Here is a 14,872-nt window from a genome sequence, read left to right on the forward strand (position 1 = left end):
TTACAAATGTTCGGATTTTCTGCGAACAGCCTCTCATCACACATTTCCTGTCAGTACGAGGTACAGTATCGTGTGTACGAGGCTTAAGACTGTGGTAAAGTTCCCACATATAATTATTTGGTTCTTGGGGTAAGGGCTGAGGGTTTTTTTTTTTCAGGAAGTGGAAAAATTGCTTTTGGTGCTCATTGGGGGCATAAATATTGACAAGGACCAGGGGGTGATTGTTCAAGATAGCTGAGAGAATTAAACTGAACGCAACTGAAATGGGATAAAATCACGTACAGCCATCATTACTCCCCTCTTTTTGACCTCCGAGGAGGCAAAAAAGCAATGGGGGAAAGATTTGTGACGGCAGACAGGGGCCTTTTCAGCGGCAAAGTGTGTCTTTTGTATACATATTATGTCTGCTTTATGGGATAAAGCATCTTTCCACATAAGTCTGCATTTAAATGGGCTGTTCAGCCCTTTAACATTGTGCATGACAATTTTAAGTGGAATGTGAGTTAAAATAGAGATGCTGCGATATGTCCAGGTAAAGATAACAAACTAATCCTCCATCCAAAAATCCCACAGAGATAGGATTAACAAAATAAGCGACATTGTAAAGAACAACCTAATATCTACAAACCTCACTTAAAAAGCGTTTCAATGTAAGCAGAGCAAAAGAAAAGACGTATGGTGTGCATAGTACACTTATAACCTGGGTAGTGGAGAAACAAGGTATGGCTGTCTATTCAGGAGATAGAGTAGCTAGATATAAGTCAGGAGGACTCCTAAGGGGTTCGTTGCCATTAAAAGATATGTATTTCCAGCTGTGGACCAGGAGCTCTGGATTCTGGGTGGAGATGGACCCACAGAGCATTGTTGCTGAAGGAGTGCTACGGGGATGCCCTAGTTGTGAAGGAGTTTGTATCCTTCTTTTGGCTTATTGTCAGAAACAATGAAAGACAGAAGTACAGTTAAATCACGCTTGTTTAATAATAAAAGTAAAAAGAACAAACGTAGTCAAAACATAGCCAAAGTTCAGTAACCGGAATGTATCATCAGCCAAGCCAGGAGCCAAGGATCAAATTAGTGGAATTGCAAGCAGGATCTGTAGCCTGAAGGGATGTCAGCAAAGCCAGTCTTTAAACAGGAATGCAGGACATAGATTCTTATGTGAGCAAGGTGAAGGCCGAGCTCCTCTGGAATGGACGGCTTAAGTAGGCAGGACTGACGAGCAGGATCAACAACAGTTGATTAACTGAAGAGAGAGATGGGAGCTGGAAATTAGCCGACAGCTGAGCGGTCAGCTCAGAGGAGGAAGGGCTGAGCCCAGCCCTGACACATATGCATTGGCACAATTTGATTTTAGTAGGTGACCATGAGTTTTGTTACCCCCACTGGTAGACCAAGTTGCGGTCTCTGAGACCTTTAGTTATCGGAGAGAATTCCACATCTGTGCAGTGGTGCCAGAGATGTCAGCAAAAAGAGTGACTTAAGTTGGGATCAGGAAGAGTGCGTGCGGATCTGGAGAGCTTCATGATTTGGTCTATTATTTGAAAAAAAATGGATGCAGGCAGATGTTTTGGTTTAAAGAGCTTATGTGTTCGTTCAATTTACAAATCAAATGGGAATAGAGATGGAATACGTTTGAGAAAAATTTGCTGGATAAATGGAACCAGGTCAGAATTTTTCCCCCTGAATTTAATATTATTCCGCTGGAGCAGTCTTCCAGGTCTGCAACTTTAGCTTTTAGAAAATGGAGTAGGCTAGGAATAAATAAATTCATTATAAGAATGAGTGACTTCCTCCATCTATCTTTCAATTCAGGCTTTGTGCTCTTGGACACGATCAATTCTGGAATGAACATGGGACACTGACAAGTGGAATTCTGCCTGAATGTTTTTGTGGAGTGTTAAAATCATTGATTTCAAAATGTGTTCAGAGAATGGGTTGCTAGAGGCTGGGATGGAAGCTAGGGAGCCCAGATATTCCCCCTCCTGATTAGTAAAAGTCATAATCTCCCATGTGCTTTTTACTCATCTGAGCTTTTAGTGGAGAGTGAGCAGGGGAGTCTGAAGCTCTTTTGTGCCTGTCAGCAAAGAGAGGAGATGAGCAGATCTGTCCCCCGAGTGGTGAGCTCTCCATAGGGGCTTGAGGAGAGGATTCAGGTGGGAGGGGAGCCTGCAGTGAGCGTGCAGTGCTCCTGGAGTCAGCGTCATCTTGGGAATCCATTGCCACTCCGTGTAAGAACTCGTTCAGTTTACCGGGGGCTTAGATTTCTTCCTGGACTTATCCCCAATGGTCTCCAGTGGTTCTCGATATCGGCAGGTGTAATGGGGAGTATTTTTGGCAGGCTCCTCTGCTTTGCGATGGCTTTGAATCTGCTGTCTGTACAGAGCAGTGCCGTTATGCAGCCATTCCACTCTGCAGCCAGACCATGCCTCCAGCACTTATGTTTATGCCTCTATTTTCACTTGGGTGGCAGGGTGTGGGTCTTTGGCTAACTCTAAATTCTAGGGGGATGTGTGGCCATCAGGCTCCGTCCGTCCGTCCGTCCTTCCTTCCTCGATTGATGATGGATCAGCATTGCTTGACAGCATGATTTTACTATTTACACCATGGGACTTTTTCTTAAATAAAATTAAAGTTTGTGTATTTAGTAACCAACAGTACAAGGAAACCCTTAGTCAATAAAGTAGGAAGCAGTGGCATATATGGAGACCTTCCTATTTTAAAGACGGCAGATCCTCACTACCATGGCCCAGAATTGTGTGGACGAGGCCCTTGTTCCCATCAATATAGAGCCATAATGCCTTACCAAGGGAGCCCCTATGACAAGGGACATGCCAAATGATGAGGGAATAAGGACTGGTATAGTTTATGAAGGCCATACACTTGCTGCCTCTCTCTTTTCCTTTTTGTCTGGATGACGCCATTGATCCTATATGACCATGACAATATGGAGCCAATGATGTCCTCATGGATCCCACTTAGCTTACAAATAGAAACAGGAGGAGGATTGGAACTATCATTTAGCAGCACATTTTCTTTTGAAATAACTGTCAGGCTAGGTGCAGATAACAAGTAACAGTTCAGGTGTGCTGATTATACAAAGAGTTCAAAGCACATACCATGAGTTGGTCTAAGCAGAGCAGGTCAGCTGGGACTAGTAGTACACCGCTGCAGACGAAGGTAGATGATTGCTGGACCTTGTAGTTCACTGCTGTAGGTGAGGATAGATGATTGCTGGACCTTGTGGTTCACTGCTGTAGATGAGGATAGATGATTGCTGGACCTTGTGGTTCACTGCTGTAGATGAGGATAGATGATTGCTGGACCTTGTGGTTCACTGCTGCAGATGAGGGTACTAGTAGAATCAGGCAAAGCGTAGTCTAGGCAAGCTGGGTCATACACAGGTAGATCAGAATCCAAACGGTACAGAATCAGAAGCAAGTACGGAGGGTCAAACAAGCCGGGTCAAACACGAAAGTCACAGAGCAAATATCAGCTGGATCAAACACGAGTGAACTCTAACACGAGCACTGACTGAATGCTGATACAGGTGATTTAAACGTGAGCAGGCCAATCACTGTTGTATCCCAGACACAGGCTGTGTCAGGTGAGTTGTGCTGGGTCCTAAAGGGATTCTAGTACTGACAATAACACTTTAATACCTCCTACAAGTGCCTCATTTCACAGGCAGGTTTAGAGGGCATTCCCCAGTCATGTTATTTAAAGGACTTGTGCATTTGTAATGTTTCACTTCAAGTCTTAATAAAAAATCCACTCCCCTATCAACTTCCTTTTTTTTTAGATCTTGCATTGGTACATTTTCCCCTTGGCAGTACCCATCTAACAATGTCCTTTGTTTGCCTATGACTTGCCTATTAGCCTTGACAATGGCCAGAACAAACGTTTAATAATCACCTCAAAATGACTTCAGTAGGGTGTGCTTTAACATTGGCACTTTGAGGATATTTTGCTGCGTTCTCTGAATGTGAGCCAATTTCAAGTACATTCACTCATCACTAATACTCAAACACACATGCAAAAGGTAGAATACAATTTTACATCTGTAAGCATGGGTGGTCGTGTGATGTCAGTGGTTGCTGAGAACGCAGTGGGTACCTGCCACAACCACATACTTGGCATCACCCAGTCTATTCATCTACATGGCCACAGATGCTAAGCTCATGGTGGGGGGCCTGCACCTGCTGCTCCCCTAGCAACTATTGATAGCAGGAAGCTGCCATGTTTTTCCACAATGAACAAACTAAACCGTTTGGCTTACAGCTAGTAGACCTGTATAGGGTCCTACGAATTAGTGGCGGCCATGTATTTCTTTCTACATCCCATGCACGCCCCTTCCTCTTACATTCCCTGCACCAAATTCCCTTTTCACTACTCATCTCCTGAACCCTACATCTCCTGTGTGTATGAAAGAAAGTGAGTAGGTAGTAGAAACTCTACATACTCTACACTTTCTAGTAAAATACATATTACTTTAGTATTCTACTATACTCACAGGGGCGTTTCTGAATGAATAGCAAAGTCTTTGTGTAATATGTGAATCAGTATCCCTTCTCCTAAAGGGTGTGTAGCGGAGATATGTATGTCTTCATCCAAGGCCGCATTTGCTACGTATTTTCAGGAGTAGAAATTGAAGAATCCTTTGTTCGTTCAATAGTTGGTTTATTGTTCAGAAAGATAAGCAAAGACAAGACTGACATCTGGTAACATATGGCATGATGATACCCTCAGAAGGAGGAAAGGGACATCTGATCTGCATTCTCAAAAGTGTAGAGTTCTTTCTCTTCCCACCGATCCTCCCCTCTCCATAATCCAACTCCATTCTGATACTGTTTCATGATGTTATGTCAGCATATCCTAATAACACCCATATTTACATATATACCTAATATGGTTCAGTCTATAGATAAGTAGCATAACTCCACCCATTGTCCTAACATAGTAACTCAAAAATAGAAATACCTACTCAGCAAAACCACTCCTCTCTGTGTTGTTCTGCGATCTTCAGAAACCATTACTTATTACCGTACATATAACTTGCATATAGTTTCAGAAACTTTTATCACTTAAAATATTAATTACCTCAAAAACTTCTAACAATGTATTTCCCCCTAACATCTCTTACACCCCTTTCCCTTACATCCCTCACACCCTCTGCACACCCTTACATTTTCTTCCTGAATACACTCATCAGTGTCCAGAGGTGAACAGAGAAGGAACAAATAAGTAGACGTTATCACAATTTGTACATTTTCAGGCTTGGTGCTGCCTCCTCTAGCCCGACCCCTGAATGCAGTTATGGTAAATACATCCCTTCACTGCCAATGCTCAAATAGTACAGTTTTCCTTTCTCTTTTAGTTTCATGTAATAACTCAAATGATAATTATAATAGAGATACTTACAGTAACTGAAGAGGCAACTCATGATGATGACCACAGTAATGAAGGCCAATATTAGGAGGACCCCAAGGATCAATATCACCCGGTGCTTTGTACTCCTGTCAGACAGACTCTCTACAGACAGAAAGGATAGTAAATAATCCTGCGTGTATCAGCCGGTATAATGATCCTCCAGAATTCTTATCTCACATAAAGACATTTTATATTTATCTGTGTTATACAGTATATCTCTATCGCATCATGTTATTTCTTATAAATCAATATATTATGTCACGCAGCATACAGTATATCATATTGTGGTGTGAAATTTATACTGAAGCATGGCAACTAATGAGATGTTGGCTTTTATTACCTCTATACAGAGATAGTAAGAGGTGATATCTGATTGGTTAATTTGGTTTCTAAATCTAGTATAGCAGTATTAGTAGACATGTGTCCTATAAATAGAGACTTGGGTCCTCACTCCTCAGCTGTCTATAATGGATGAAGAGGATACCCAAAAACTTCTATAATAACTTACCTTTTGCTGTTGATGTATTCCTCATCCTCCATATATCACGATCACATGTGCTGGTATATTCATTGTCCTCACAAAGTTGATCTATAGAGGAACAGGGACCTTCATATGAAAACCTAATATTCTAGGGAGGATATTCAGGCAATGCAATGCAGATATAATGGAGCTCTGTGAGAGCGATGTATACACTCCACTTAATATTCCTTCCATCAGACTGGAGACATCGTCTCATCCTAGGCCATGGGGGCTCAACCTGTGGATGTCCAGCTGTTGTGGGATTGCAAGTTTCATCATGCCTCTTCCCTTGGGAGTCATGCTTGTACCTGTCAGCCTTGCAATGCCCCATGGGACTTGTACTTTGGTGACAGCTGGAGGGTCTCGGGTTGAGCACCCATTCCTTAGGCAAAGTCCCTGACTGGAGCTCAAGGATGACTGTACATGATAAAAGTTGAAACTGATATGCTCAGGTCTCACACAATTCTGGACAGACATTCAGTCTTTGATTAATCATATTGCTGGTACGAGAGAAATATTACTACCACGGTTGGCCTTGGGTTTAGAAGATTGGCCCAGATATTCTCATCCTTTCCTGACACACATCCTCATTGCTGCTCGTCTAACCATAGTCTGTAAATGGAAAAGCAGAACCCTTCCAACCCTTCAACAAGGCTATAGCCACTGTCAACCAGCACATGCACCTGGAACACATGTAAATGGAAAAGCAGTACCCTTCAAGATATAGCCACTGTGAACCAACGCATGCACCTGGAACACATGTTCACCAAAGCCAATCTAACCATGACAAAATTCCTCCTAGACTGGTCCCCCTGGCTTGCTGTTGCTAGGGCAGAAAAAATTGTCCCCTAACCAAACTTTATGTCTCTACCCCTTTGTACTAGGATCCCCTAACATGACATGACATAATATAAGTTGTTATACCAAACCCAGCAAGGTCGACTGCACTTGTAACTTAAATTCAGTAAGTCTCCTATATTGCAGCTACAAACCTACTATTAGCCCCCCCAGCCCCCCCCCCCCCACCCTTCACTAGACTCCTGCCTTCAGAGGCAGCTCTAGGCTTTGTGAGGCCTTAGGCAAAACTTAGACATGAGGCCCCCTCGCACCCATAATGGGGAAAAATAATTCATATGATACAGTTAATTTTCTAATTTTTATTAGGAGGGTACAGTACGGGAGGCAGGAGAGTAAGTGGACCGTACAGGGGGCAGAAGGGCAGAGTACAGGGGGGCAGGAGGGCACAGTACGGGGGGCAGTAATGAATAATTGTGATATGTTCTCCTCAAGCAGAGCTGCACATGGAAGCTGCTCTCACACATCCTACCTATTCTGGCAAGCTTTCACAGAAAGAGAGAAAAAAAGGGGGATGGAGGAAGAAGTAAAGAAGGATAGAAATAAAGAAAGAAAGAGAGGGATGGAGGGAGAAAGAAGGAAAGGATAGAGGGGTGTGGCCAGCGTGCACCGTATGGCAGCATTGGAACCAAGCTCCCGAGCATTTAGGGCTTCCAGTGAGGATCCGGGGACCTAAACCGCAACCGACATACCTCAGCACCTGACTGACACCTACAGGAACACCGCCGATATGTCCAGGAAGAGGCAGAACGATTGGCGCCTGCAGAAGCTAACCAAATTCTTCCTTCTGCCCACGCGAGGAGGCCGGCAAGATGACTCTGCCACCTCGTCCCCTGCCTCCTCCTCTCTCAGAACGGGCTCCTATACAGACCTGCCAGATGACCAGCCTGGGAGTGAAGGATTCCAAAATGAGGGCTCTTCACCAAACCCACCCTCATCACCCAGCCAGCTGTGTGCTAGTCCTGCTAAAACTAGAATGCGCTTGGATGACAGTTCACAAGAATCAGATGATGCAATCTCCCCACCACTCCTCTATAGCCTCATTTCCTACATCTAATCAGCCAGTGATGGACACATTGCTGAAGGATATGCTCCAATAACCGCAGAATACTCTGCATGCTGATTTTGACACTCTGACCCATAAGTTCTCCTCTGAAATAAACTCACTAGATGAGAGAGTGAATTACAGAGCAGTGGTCATCAAACCTGTCCTCAGGGCCCACTAACAGGCCAGGATTGCAAGATAAATGAAATGCATCAGAGGTGATATCGATTGCTGCTCAGTGATTGCAGTATTCTAGTCTGCATCTCCCCAAGGTAATACATAAAACCTGGCCTGTTAGTGGGCCCTAAGGACAGGGTTGATGACCACTGACATAGAGGATTCCATGGGAGAAATCACTACTACAATAAATAAATGACTACTACAATAAATATCCTGAAATTCAACATAGATGGTACGACACGCAACTGGTTACAATTGAAGTACCCATATGTGTGGAATGATATAGGCATAGGTTACCTAAATGATACTCTAATGCCCCGTACACACGACCAGACTTTTCAACATCAAAAGTCTGACGGAATGATTCCGGCAGACCATTCGAACGTGTGTGGGCTGCAGCGGACTTTTGATTTGCAAAAGTCTGACAGACTTTAGAAATGGAACATGTTTCAAATTTTTCCGACAGAACTCTGCCGGACCCAGAAATCCACTCGTGTGTGTGCTAGTCTGACGGACTAAAACCGACGCTAGGGCAGCTATTGGCTACTGGCTATGAACTTCCTTATTCTAGTCCAGTCATACGTCATCAAGTTCGAATCCGTCAGACTTTGGTGTGATTGTGTGTGGCCAAGTCCGTTCATTCGGAAAGTCCGTCAGAACTCTGTCAGAACTCTGTCAGAACTCCGTCGAAAGTCTGCCGGACTTAAGTCCTGTCGTGTGTACGCGGCATAAGTCCACCAAAGGATTGTACAAAGAAAACTATATACCCTTGAGATCAAAAATGGTGTGGGACCTAGATAACCTAGCCAAATATGAATTTTCATGGGCAGGCCATCTAGCAGCATTCAAAATGAAAATACTTCCACAGGTATTATACTTCTTCCAAACTCTGCCTATTAATATCCCCCTCTCCTACTCTTCCTCCTTACAAAAACACCTAAACTCTCAGTATTCTCATCAAAAACAGGTTAGCAGGAGGCTCCATACTAGTGGAAATCAAAGACTACTATCAATCTACAACCCTAGCACAGTGGAGAAGCTGGCTCTCATCAACTTATAGTACCCACTGGTGTGAACTGGAACAAACAATGGTGCCAGGGCTCAACCTAAAAAAAAAATGGCTATATAGTACAGGCCCAAGAGGCAATATCCCACAACATCTACCACTTACACTCAAAGCCGCCACACTTACCTGGTGGAAATTCATAACCTCCCGGTGAAAACAGACTCTTACAACTTCCCTGAAAATACCCATAACAGCACTAAAGCTGATGATACCCAGCTTATGTCTTCCAGCATTGCTGAAAATCCCCCATAGAGAGGTAAGTGACCTTTTATAATAGAGGTCAATTTAAATCCTTCCCTTAAATGCAACAAGACTCTGGTTGATGAACCCCACAGACCTGTTCCAATACTTGCAAATTAGCCACTGTCTAGCTAAGCAGCCACATCTAACAAAGGAAATTCCAACCCCAGCACGGCTATACCTCAAGGCCCCAACAAAAAAGTCATATCTCTTTTTTATAATCGTGTAGAGGAAAAAAAAGGACATTTGAGAAGTCCCTACCCTTTACTTAAGTTGGAAAAGGACATTGTAACGCAATTCACTACATCCCAATGGCAACGTGCATTTAAGTCAATATACCATACAGCACACAGTGCCTCCCTCTGGGAACTGACACAAACAATTTACCAGCAATGGTACCTCACACCACAACAAATCTCTTCATTCCATTCACACCTCCTGCATCTATGCTGGAGAGGATGCAGAGAAGGATCCCTCCTCCATATCCCATAGAGCTGTCCCAAGCTAAGCAACTTTTGGGGAGAGACCTTTATCTCAGAAATTGCTCACTTTACCATTCCCATGACCTCGGGCCTAGCCCTACTTAATCTCCCTATAGAAACTGTCCCTCCAGATGTGCGCACAGTAATTACCCATATCCTTTTGTCAATAAGACTGTCGATCACCAGACTATGGAAATACACCACTCCACCGTCCACAGAGGCCATGGTCCAATTAACTCACACTCACTATGTATATGAAGCAATACTGTCCCCATCCAGGACAGCTTACATCCACACCCATAGAGCATGGTCTCCTTGGATGGACTGGTACTCGCACCACTTCCCCATTCCCCAATACATTACTTCTAAGTGATACCCGTTCGTTGGTACTATTCCTCCTCTTGACTCTTCCAACTTTAACTGTTCTCTCATCCCTTACTCTCCCTTCCTATTTGGTTCAGTGCTATCTGTTTGCACTTCAGAGCACTCACAAAGCATTTACTTCAAGTATGGTTTTAGATTATTGCAGGTTACACAGGTTGTTTCCTTTGATATATGCCGACTACATTGTGGACATACCTTTGGATTGCTCTGTATATCCATGCTTTACTGTTATATGTTATGTACTTCTTTGAAAATTTGGCAATAAAAATGTATTGAAATGGTGAAAAAAAGAAAGAAAGATAGAAAGGAAGAGAGGGGGATGGAGGGAGAAAAAGAGAAGGAAAGAAAGAAAGAAAGGGGGAGGGAGAAAGAGAGGGTTATGGAGGGAGAAAGAAGGAAAGAAAGGATGGAAAAAGAGGGGGTGGAGGGAGAAAAAAAGAAGGAATAAAAAAAGGATAGAAAGAAAGAGGGGGTGGAGGGAGAAAGAAAGAAGGATAGAAAGAAAGAGGGGGATGGAAGAAGGAGGGAAGGAAGGGCACCCCTACATGTGTACTCACTGGGAGGCAGGTGGGAATGGATGGATCAGATTCCATCTTTCCTTTCCATTTGCTGGGCTCGAGCTTGAATCTTCCCGCCCACACATCCCCTTCCCTTAGGCTGAACAGAGAAAACCTCAGAGGAGTGTGAGCGGGGCAGACACAGAAGAAGAGGGCTGGAGAAGGAGGAGCAAAAGCTCTCTCTCCTCTCCTGTCTGGTTGTGTGGGCAGCAGAAGGAGGGGTGAAGTGTCAGAGCTGGCTCTGAGTTAAGCGGCTCTCCCGGCTGTAAACTGGAGCTGTACGAGAGCTCCAATCACCCGGTAACTTGGTCCCACTCAAAGCCTGTAGCAGAGTGAGCAGACTCAGGACTAGTCTGTGCTGATGGCAAGGGATCTCTGCTACTAGAAGAGGCAGCTCTCTAAACCAGGCGGCCGCGAGAACGCGGTGAGTGCGAGGCCTTTGGCGGTCCGATCTGCCTGCCTTTCCTCTTTCTTTCTTTTTCCTCCTTTCTTTTTCTCTTTCACTTGATACCTGGATGAGTGATCCATACTGCTTGTTCATTATAGATTCATCACTTTGTGAAACCTATTCTGCATTGTATATCATCTATACAAATTTCCTTGGTTCGCATAGATGTTGCAATTGATTGTTATCGCACACATTATTGTATGTGCTCTCTGTTGAAAACCTAATAAAAATTTAAGAACATTTTTTACGATTTTTAAAAATCTAAGATTAAAAAAAAAAAAAAAGTTGGAGCTTTTCTGAAGAATGATACTGCTACTGTATATTCTGATGCCAGGAATTTATTCATGAAGACTTGTAGAGTAAAGGAGAGTTCCACTTTATTATTTAACCAATAATACATAATATGATACTGTATATGGACCCACATAACAATCTATATTTACACATTTAAAGAATTAATCCAAATTAAATAAAAAATCTTGTTCCATTTTGTATATAAGTTTGCAATGCTAATAATAACACATCTTCTGCTCTCAAGTATGGCACCAATGCTGTGGTAAGACCCTCTGTATTTGAGGCATCTCAAGTACATGGTCTCTCATTCCTCTGGTGTCCACCAGGCTGGAGTATCTATAGGCACTACATGCAAAAAAACAAAAGAGGGCGCACCAGCCTCTTGTATAAACCAAGACGACATTTATTTCCATATTAAAAGTATGTAATATACTCACAAATGGTTATTCACAAAAGGTTCATCACAGATCCTAAGAGGAAATTGCACACGCCTCCAGATGGACTGGGAAGATGTCAAGAAGAATTTCATGTGTTTCAAGGGTGCCCCCTCTTCTTGACTGAATGTCTGCTGTACCCCAATTCTTTTATACTGTCTATGCTTCAGAGATCTACCCTCTTGGTGAGGTACTTCAGACATTGTCTCATAGGGCTAGACTTTCAGCCACCAATCAAAAGTATATAGGGAATGTCCACCACAATAAAATATACTTTCTATCAAATCTTTGTTTAAAAAAAAAAAAACACATGAAACAAACTGTGTAAAGGGGGGTAGTCAACCTTTTGGAGGTTGAGCTCTATCTGAACAAGATGGAGGAAAGCAACAATCCCCAGGGTGTACTAGGCGGTGTCCTTAAACAAAAGCAAACAAAAAATATCAAGCTCCCAATAAAAATACATATATGTAGTTTTCTGTACCTTCCAAATGCAGTGTCCTCTCCCCACCTTCACATCACCGTCCCACAATAGTGTCCTCAGCCCCCTTCACATAAACCCCCAAAGTAGTGTCCTCTGCCCCCTTCACATTACCTCCCACTGTAGTGTCCCCTGCCCCCCACAGTAGTGCTCTGTACCCTCCCAATGTCCATCACATCACCCCACCCAGTTTAGTGTCCTCTGCCCCCTTAACATCACCGCCCAAAGTAATGTCCTCTGGCCCCCTTCAAATCATCGCCCATAGTAATGTCCTCTGGCCCCCTTCACATCACCACCCATAGTAATGTTCTCTGGCCCCCTTAACATCACCGCCCATAGTAATGTCCTCTGGCCCCCTTCACATCACCGCCCATAGTAATGTCTTCTGGCCCCCTTCACATCACCGCCCATAGTAATGTCTTCTGGCCCCCTTCACATCACCGCCCATAGTAATGTCTTCTGGCCCCCTTCACATCACCGCCCATAGTAATGTCTTCTGGCCCCCTTCACATCACCGCCCATAGTAATGTCTTCTGGCCCCCTTCAAATCACCGCCCATAGTAATGTCCTCTGGCCCCCTTCACATCACCGCCCACAGTAATGTCGTCTGGCCCCCTTCACATCACCACCCATAGTAATGTCCTCTGGCCCCCTTAACATCACCACCCATAGTAATGTCCTCTGGCCCCCTTTACATCACCGCCCATAGTAATGTCCTCTAGCCCCTTCACATCACCGCCCATAGTAATGTCCTCTGCCCCCCTTCACATCACCGTCCACAGTAGTGTCCTTTGCCCCCCTTCACATCACCGCCCACAGTAATGTCCTCTGCCCCCCTTCACATCACTGTCCACAGTAGTGTCCTTTGCCCCCCCTTCACATCACCGTCCACAGTAGTGTCCTTTGCCCCCCTTCACATCACCGTCCACAGTAGTGTCCTTTGCCCCCCTTCACATCACCGTCCACAGTAGTGTCCTTTGCCCCCCTTCACATCACCGTCCACAGTAGTGTCCTCTGCCCCCCTTCACATCACCGCCCACAGTAATGTCCTCTGCCCCCCTTCACATCACCGTCCACAGTAGTGTCCTTTGCCCCCCTTCACATCACCGTCCACAGTAGTGTCCTTTGCCCCCCTTTACATCACCCCCCATAGTAGTGTCCTCTGGCCCCCACAGTAGTGTTCTGTACCCTCCCAATGCAGTGTCCAACACATCACCCCCCCCCACACACACACTGTAGTGTCCTCTGGCCCCCGTCACATCACCGTCCACAGTAGTGTCAGGGAAAATCACAGCCCATCTGTGTCATGTGATATCTGGTCAATCACAGCTAATCACAATTGTACATATTGGCACATGAGTGGATGCCAGCCATAAAAATAATTATCTCTGTTTTAAGCAATCAAAATTGGCAAATAACAATAAAAAAAATCTTGATCACTTTCCTAGAGTAGTACAGTACTCTGCTTGCAAAGAAAAAAGAAAAGAAAAGAAAGTTTTTTTTCTTTTTTTTTTTTTTTAACCACTTGCCACCAAATCATGTACCTGGTACGTAACTTGACTTCAAGTGGTCGTATCAGAATCATATGTATATCGTGTGGCGATCGCAGCCGTGTCGTTAGGACACGGCGTGACCCCATGTCTGTAAAGAGCCACGTCCGATGCTCTTTAACCATGTGATCGGCTGTGTCCAATCACCGAGATGTTGGTGATTGGCGCTCCTCGCCTCACACTGACAGAGTGTGTGGCGAGGAGAGCCGATCAGCGGCATCTCCTCCCAGGGGATAACAAAACATGTAATCGGGGGCACTGATTACATTATAGCGCCACCAGTGTCATCAATCAGTGCCAGAAAACAGTGCCCATCATTGACCACTAGTGGCAGCAATCAGTGCCCACAAGTGCCACCAATCAGTTCCCATTAGTGATGCCAGTCAGTGGTGGCTACAAGTGTTTCTAAAACTCTTTACTCTAATTAAACAGACTTAACAAAATTATTTCATGGGAATATTTAAGAATATTATGTGTTATTTTTGCCGGATCTCTCCCCCCTCCACCCCCTAAATATAAATCAATGATCACATCTACCACCTACCCCTTTCCATCTCCAGTTTCTGAGCTCCTCTCATTGTATGATGCGGTCAAACCCGATTCCGATCTGCGTCTTCAACATATGTTGTTATTTTTATAACCTTCTTAGAAGAAGGTGTTGCCCTGTTTTTCTTCTTTGCTTTTATTTAATTTCGCAAACTTTCAAAAAAAAATGCCAAAAATAAACAAAGGGGAAGTGTGTGAATTCCTGCAATATTCTGTATAATATTACTGCAGAAAAACGTGTTCCGCTCGTGAACATGATATGTTATCTCAGCGGGTTCTGGACTCTGATTGGTTTATAATAAATGATCGCGCATTACACCTCATCAAAAATAACAGTCAAGAAATAGAGAGTGTTGCGCTGTCCCT

General features: G+C 44.1%; 1 protein-coding gene across 1 annotated transcript in view; it reads right to left on the reverse strand.

Moving 5' to 3' along the window:
* Positions 1 to 14,634, reverse strand: part of LOC143964197 (C-type lectin domain family 10 member A-like) — a 47,213-nt gene extending 32,579 nt beyond the window's left edge. The window contains exons 1-3 of the mRNA XM_077473901.1: positions 14,505 to 14,634; positions 5,936 to 6,016; positions 5,419 to 5,529 (exon numbers count right to left, since the gene is read on the reverse strand). Of these exons, the coding sequence (XP_077330027.1) occupies positions 5,419 to 5,529; positions 5,936 to 6,016; positions 14,505 to 14,538 (226 nt within the window). The 5' untranslated portion in view covers positions 14,539 to 14,634. The remainder of the gene's footprint in view (positions 1 to 5,418; positions 5,530 to 5,935; positions 6,017 to 14,504) is intronic.
* Positions 14,635 to 14,872: the final 238 nt, after the last annotated feature.

This window comes from Lithobates pipiens, unplaced genomic scaffold (assembly GCF_037356315.1).
Source record: "Lithobates pipiens isolate NorthernLeopardFrog02 unplaced genomic scaffold, aLitPip1_a1.2 Scaffold_8, whole genome shotgun sequence".
Taxonomy (NCBI): domain Eukaryota; kingdom Metazoa; phylum Chordata; class Amphibia; order Anura; family Ranidae; genus Lithobates; species Lithobates pipiens.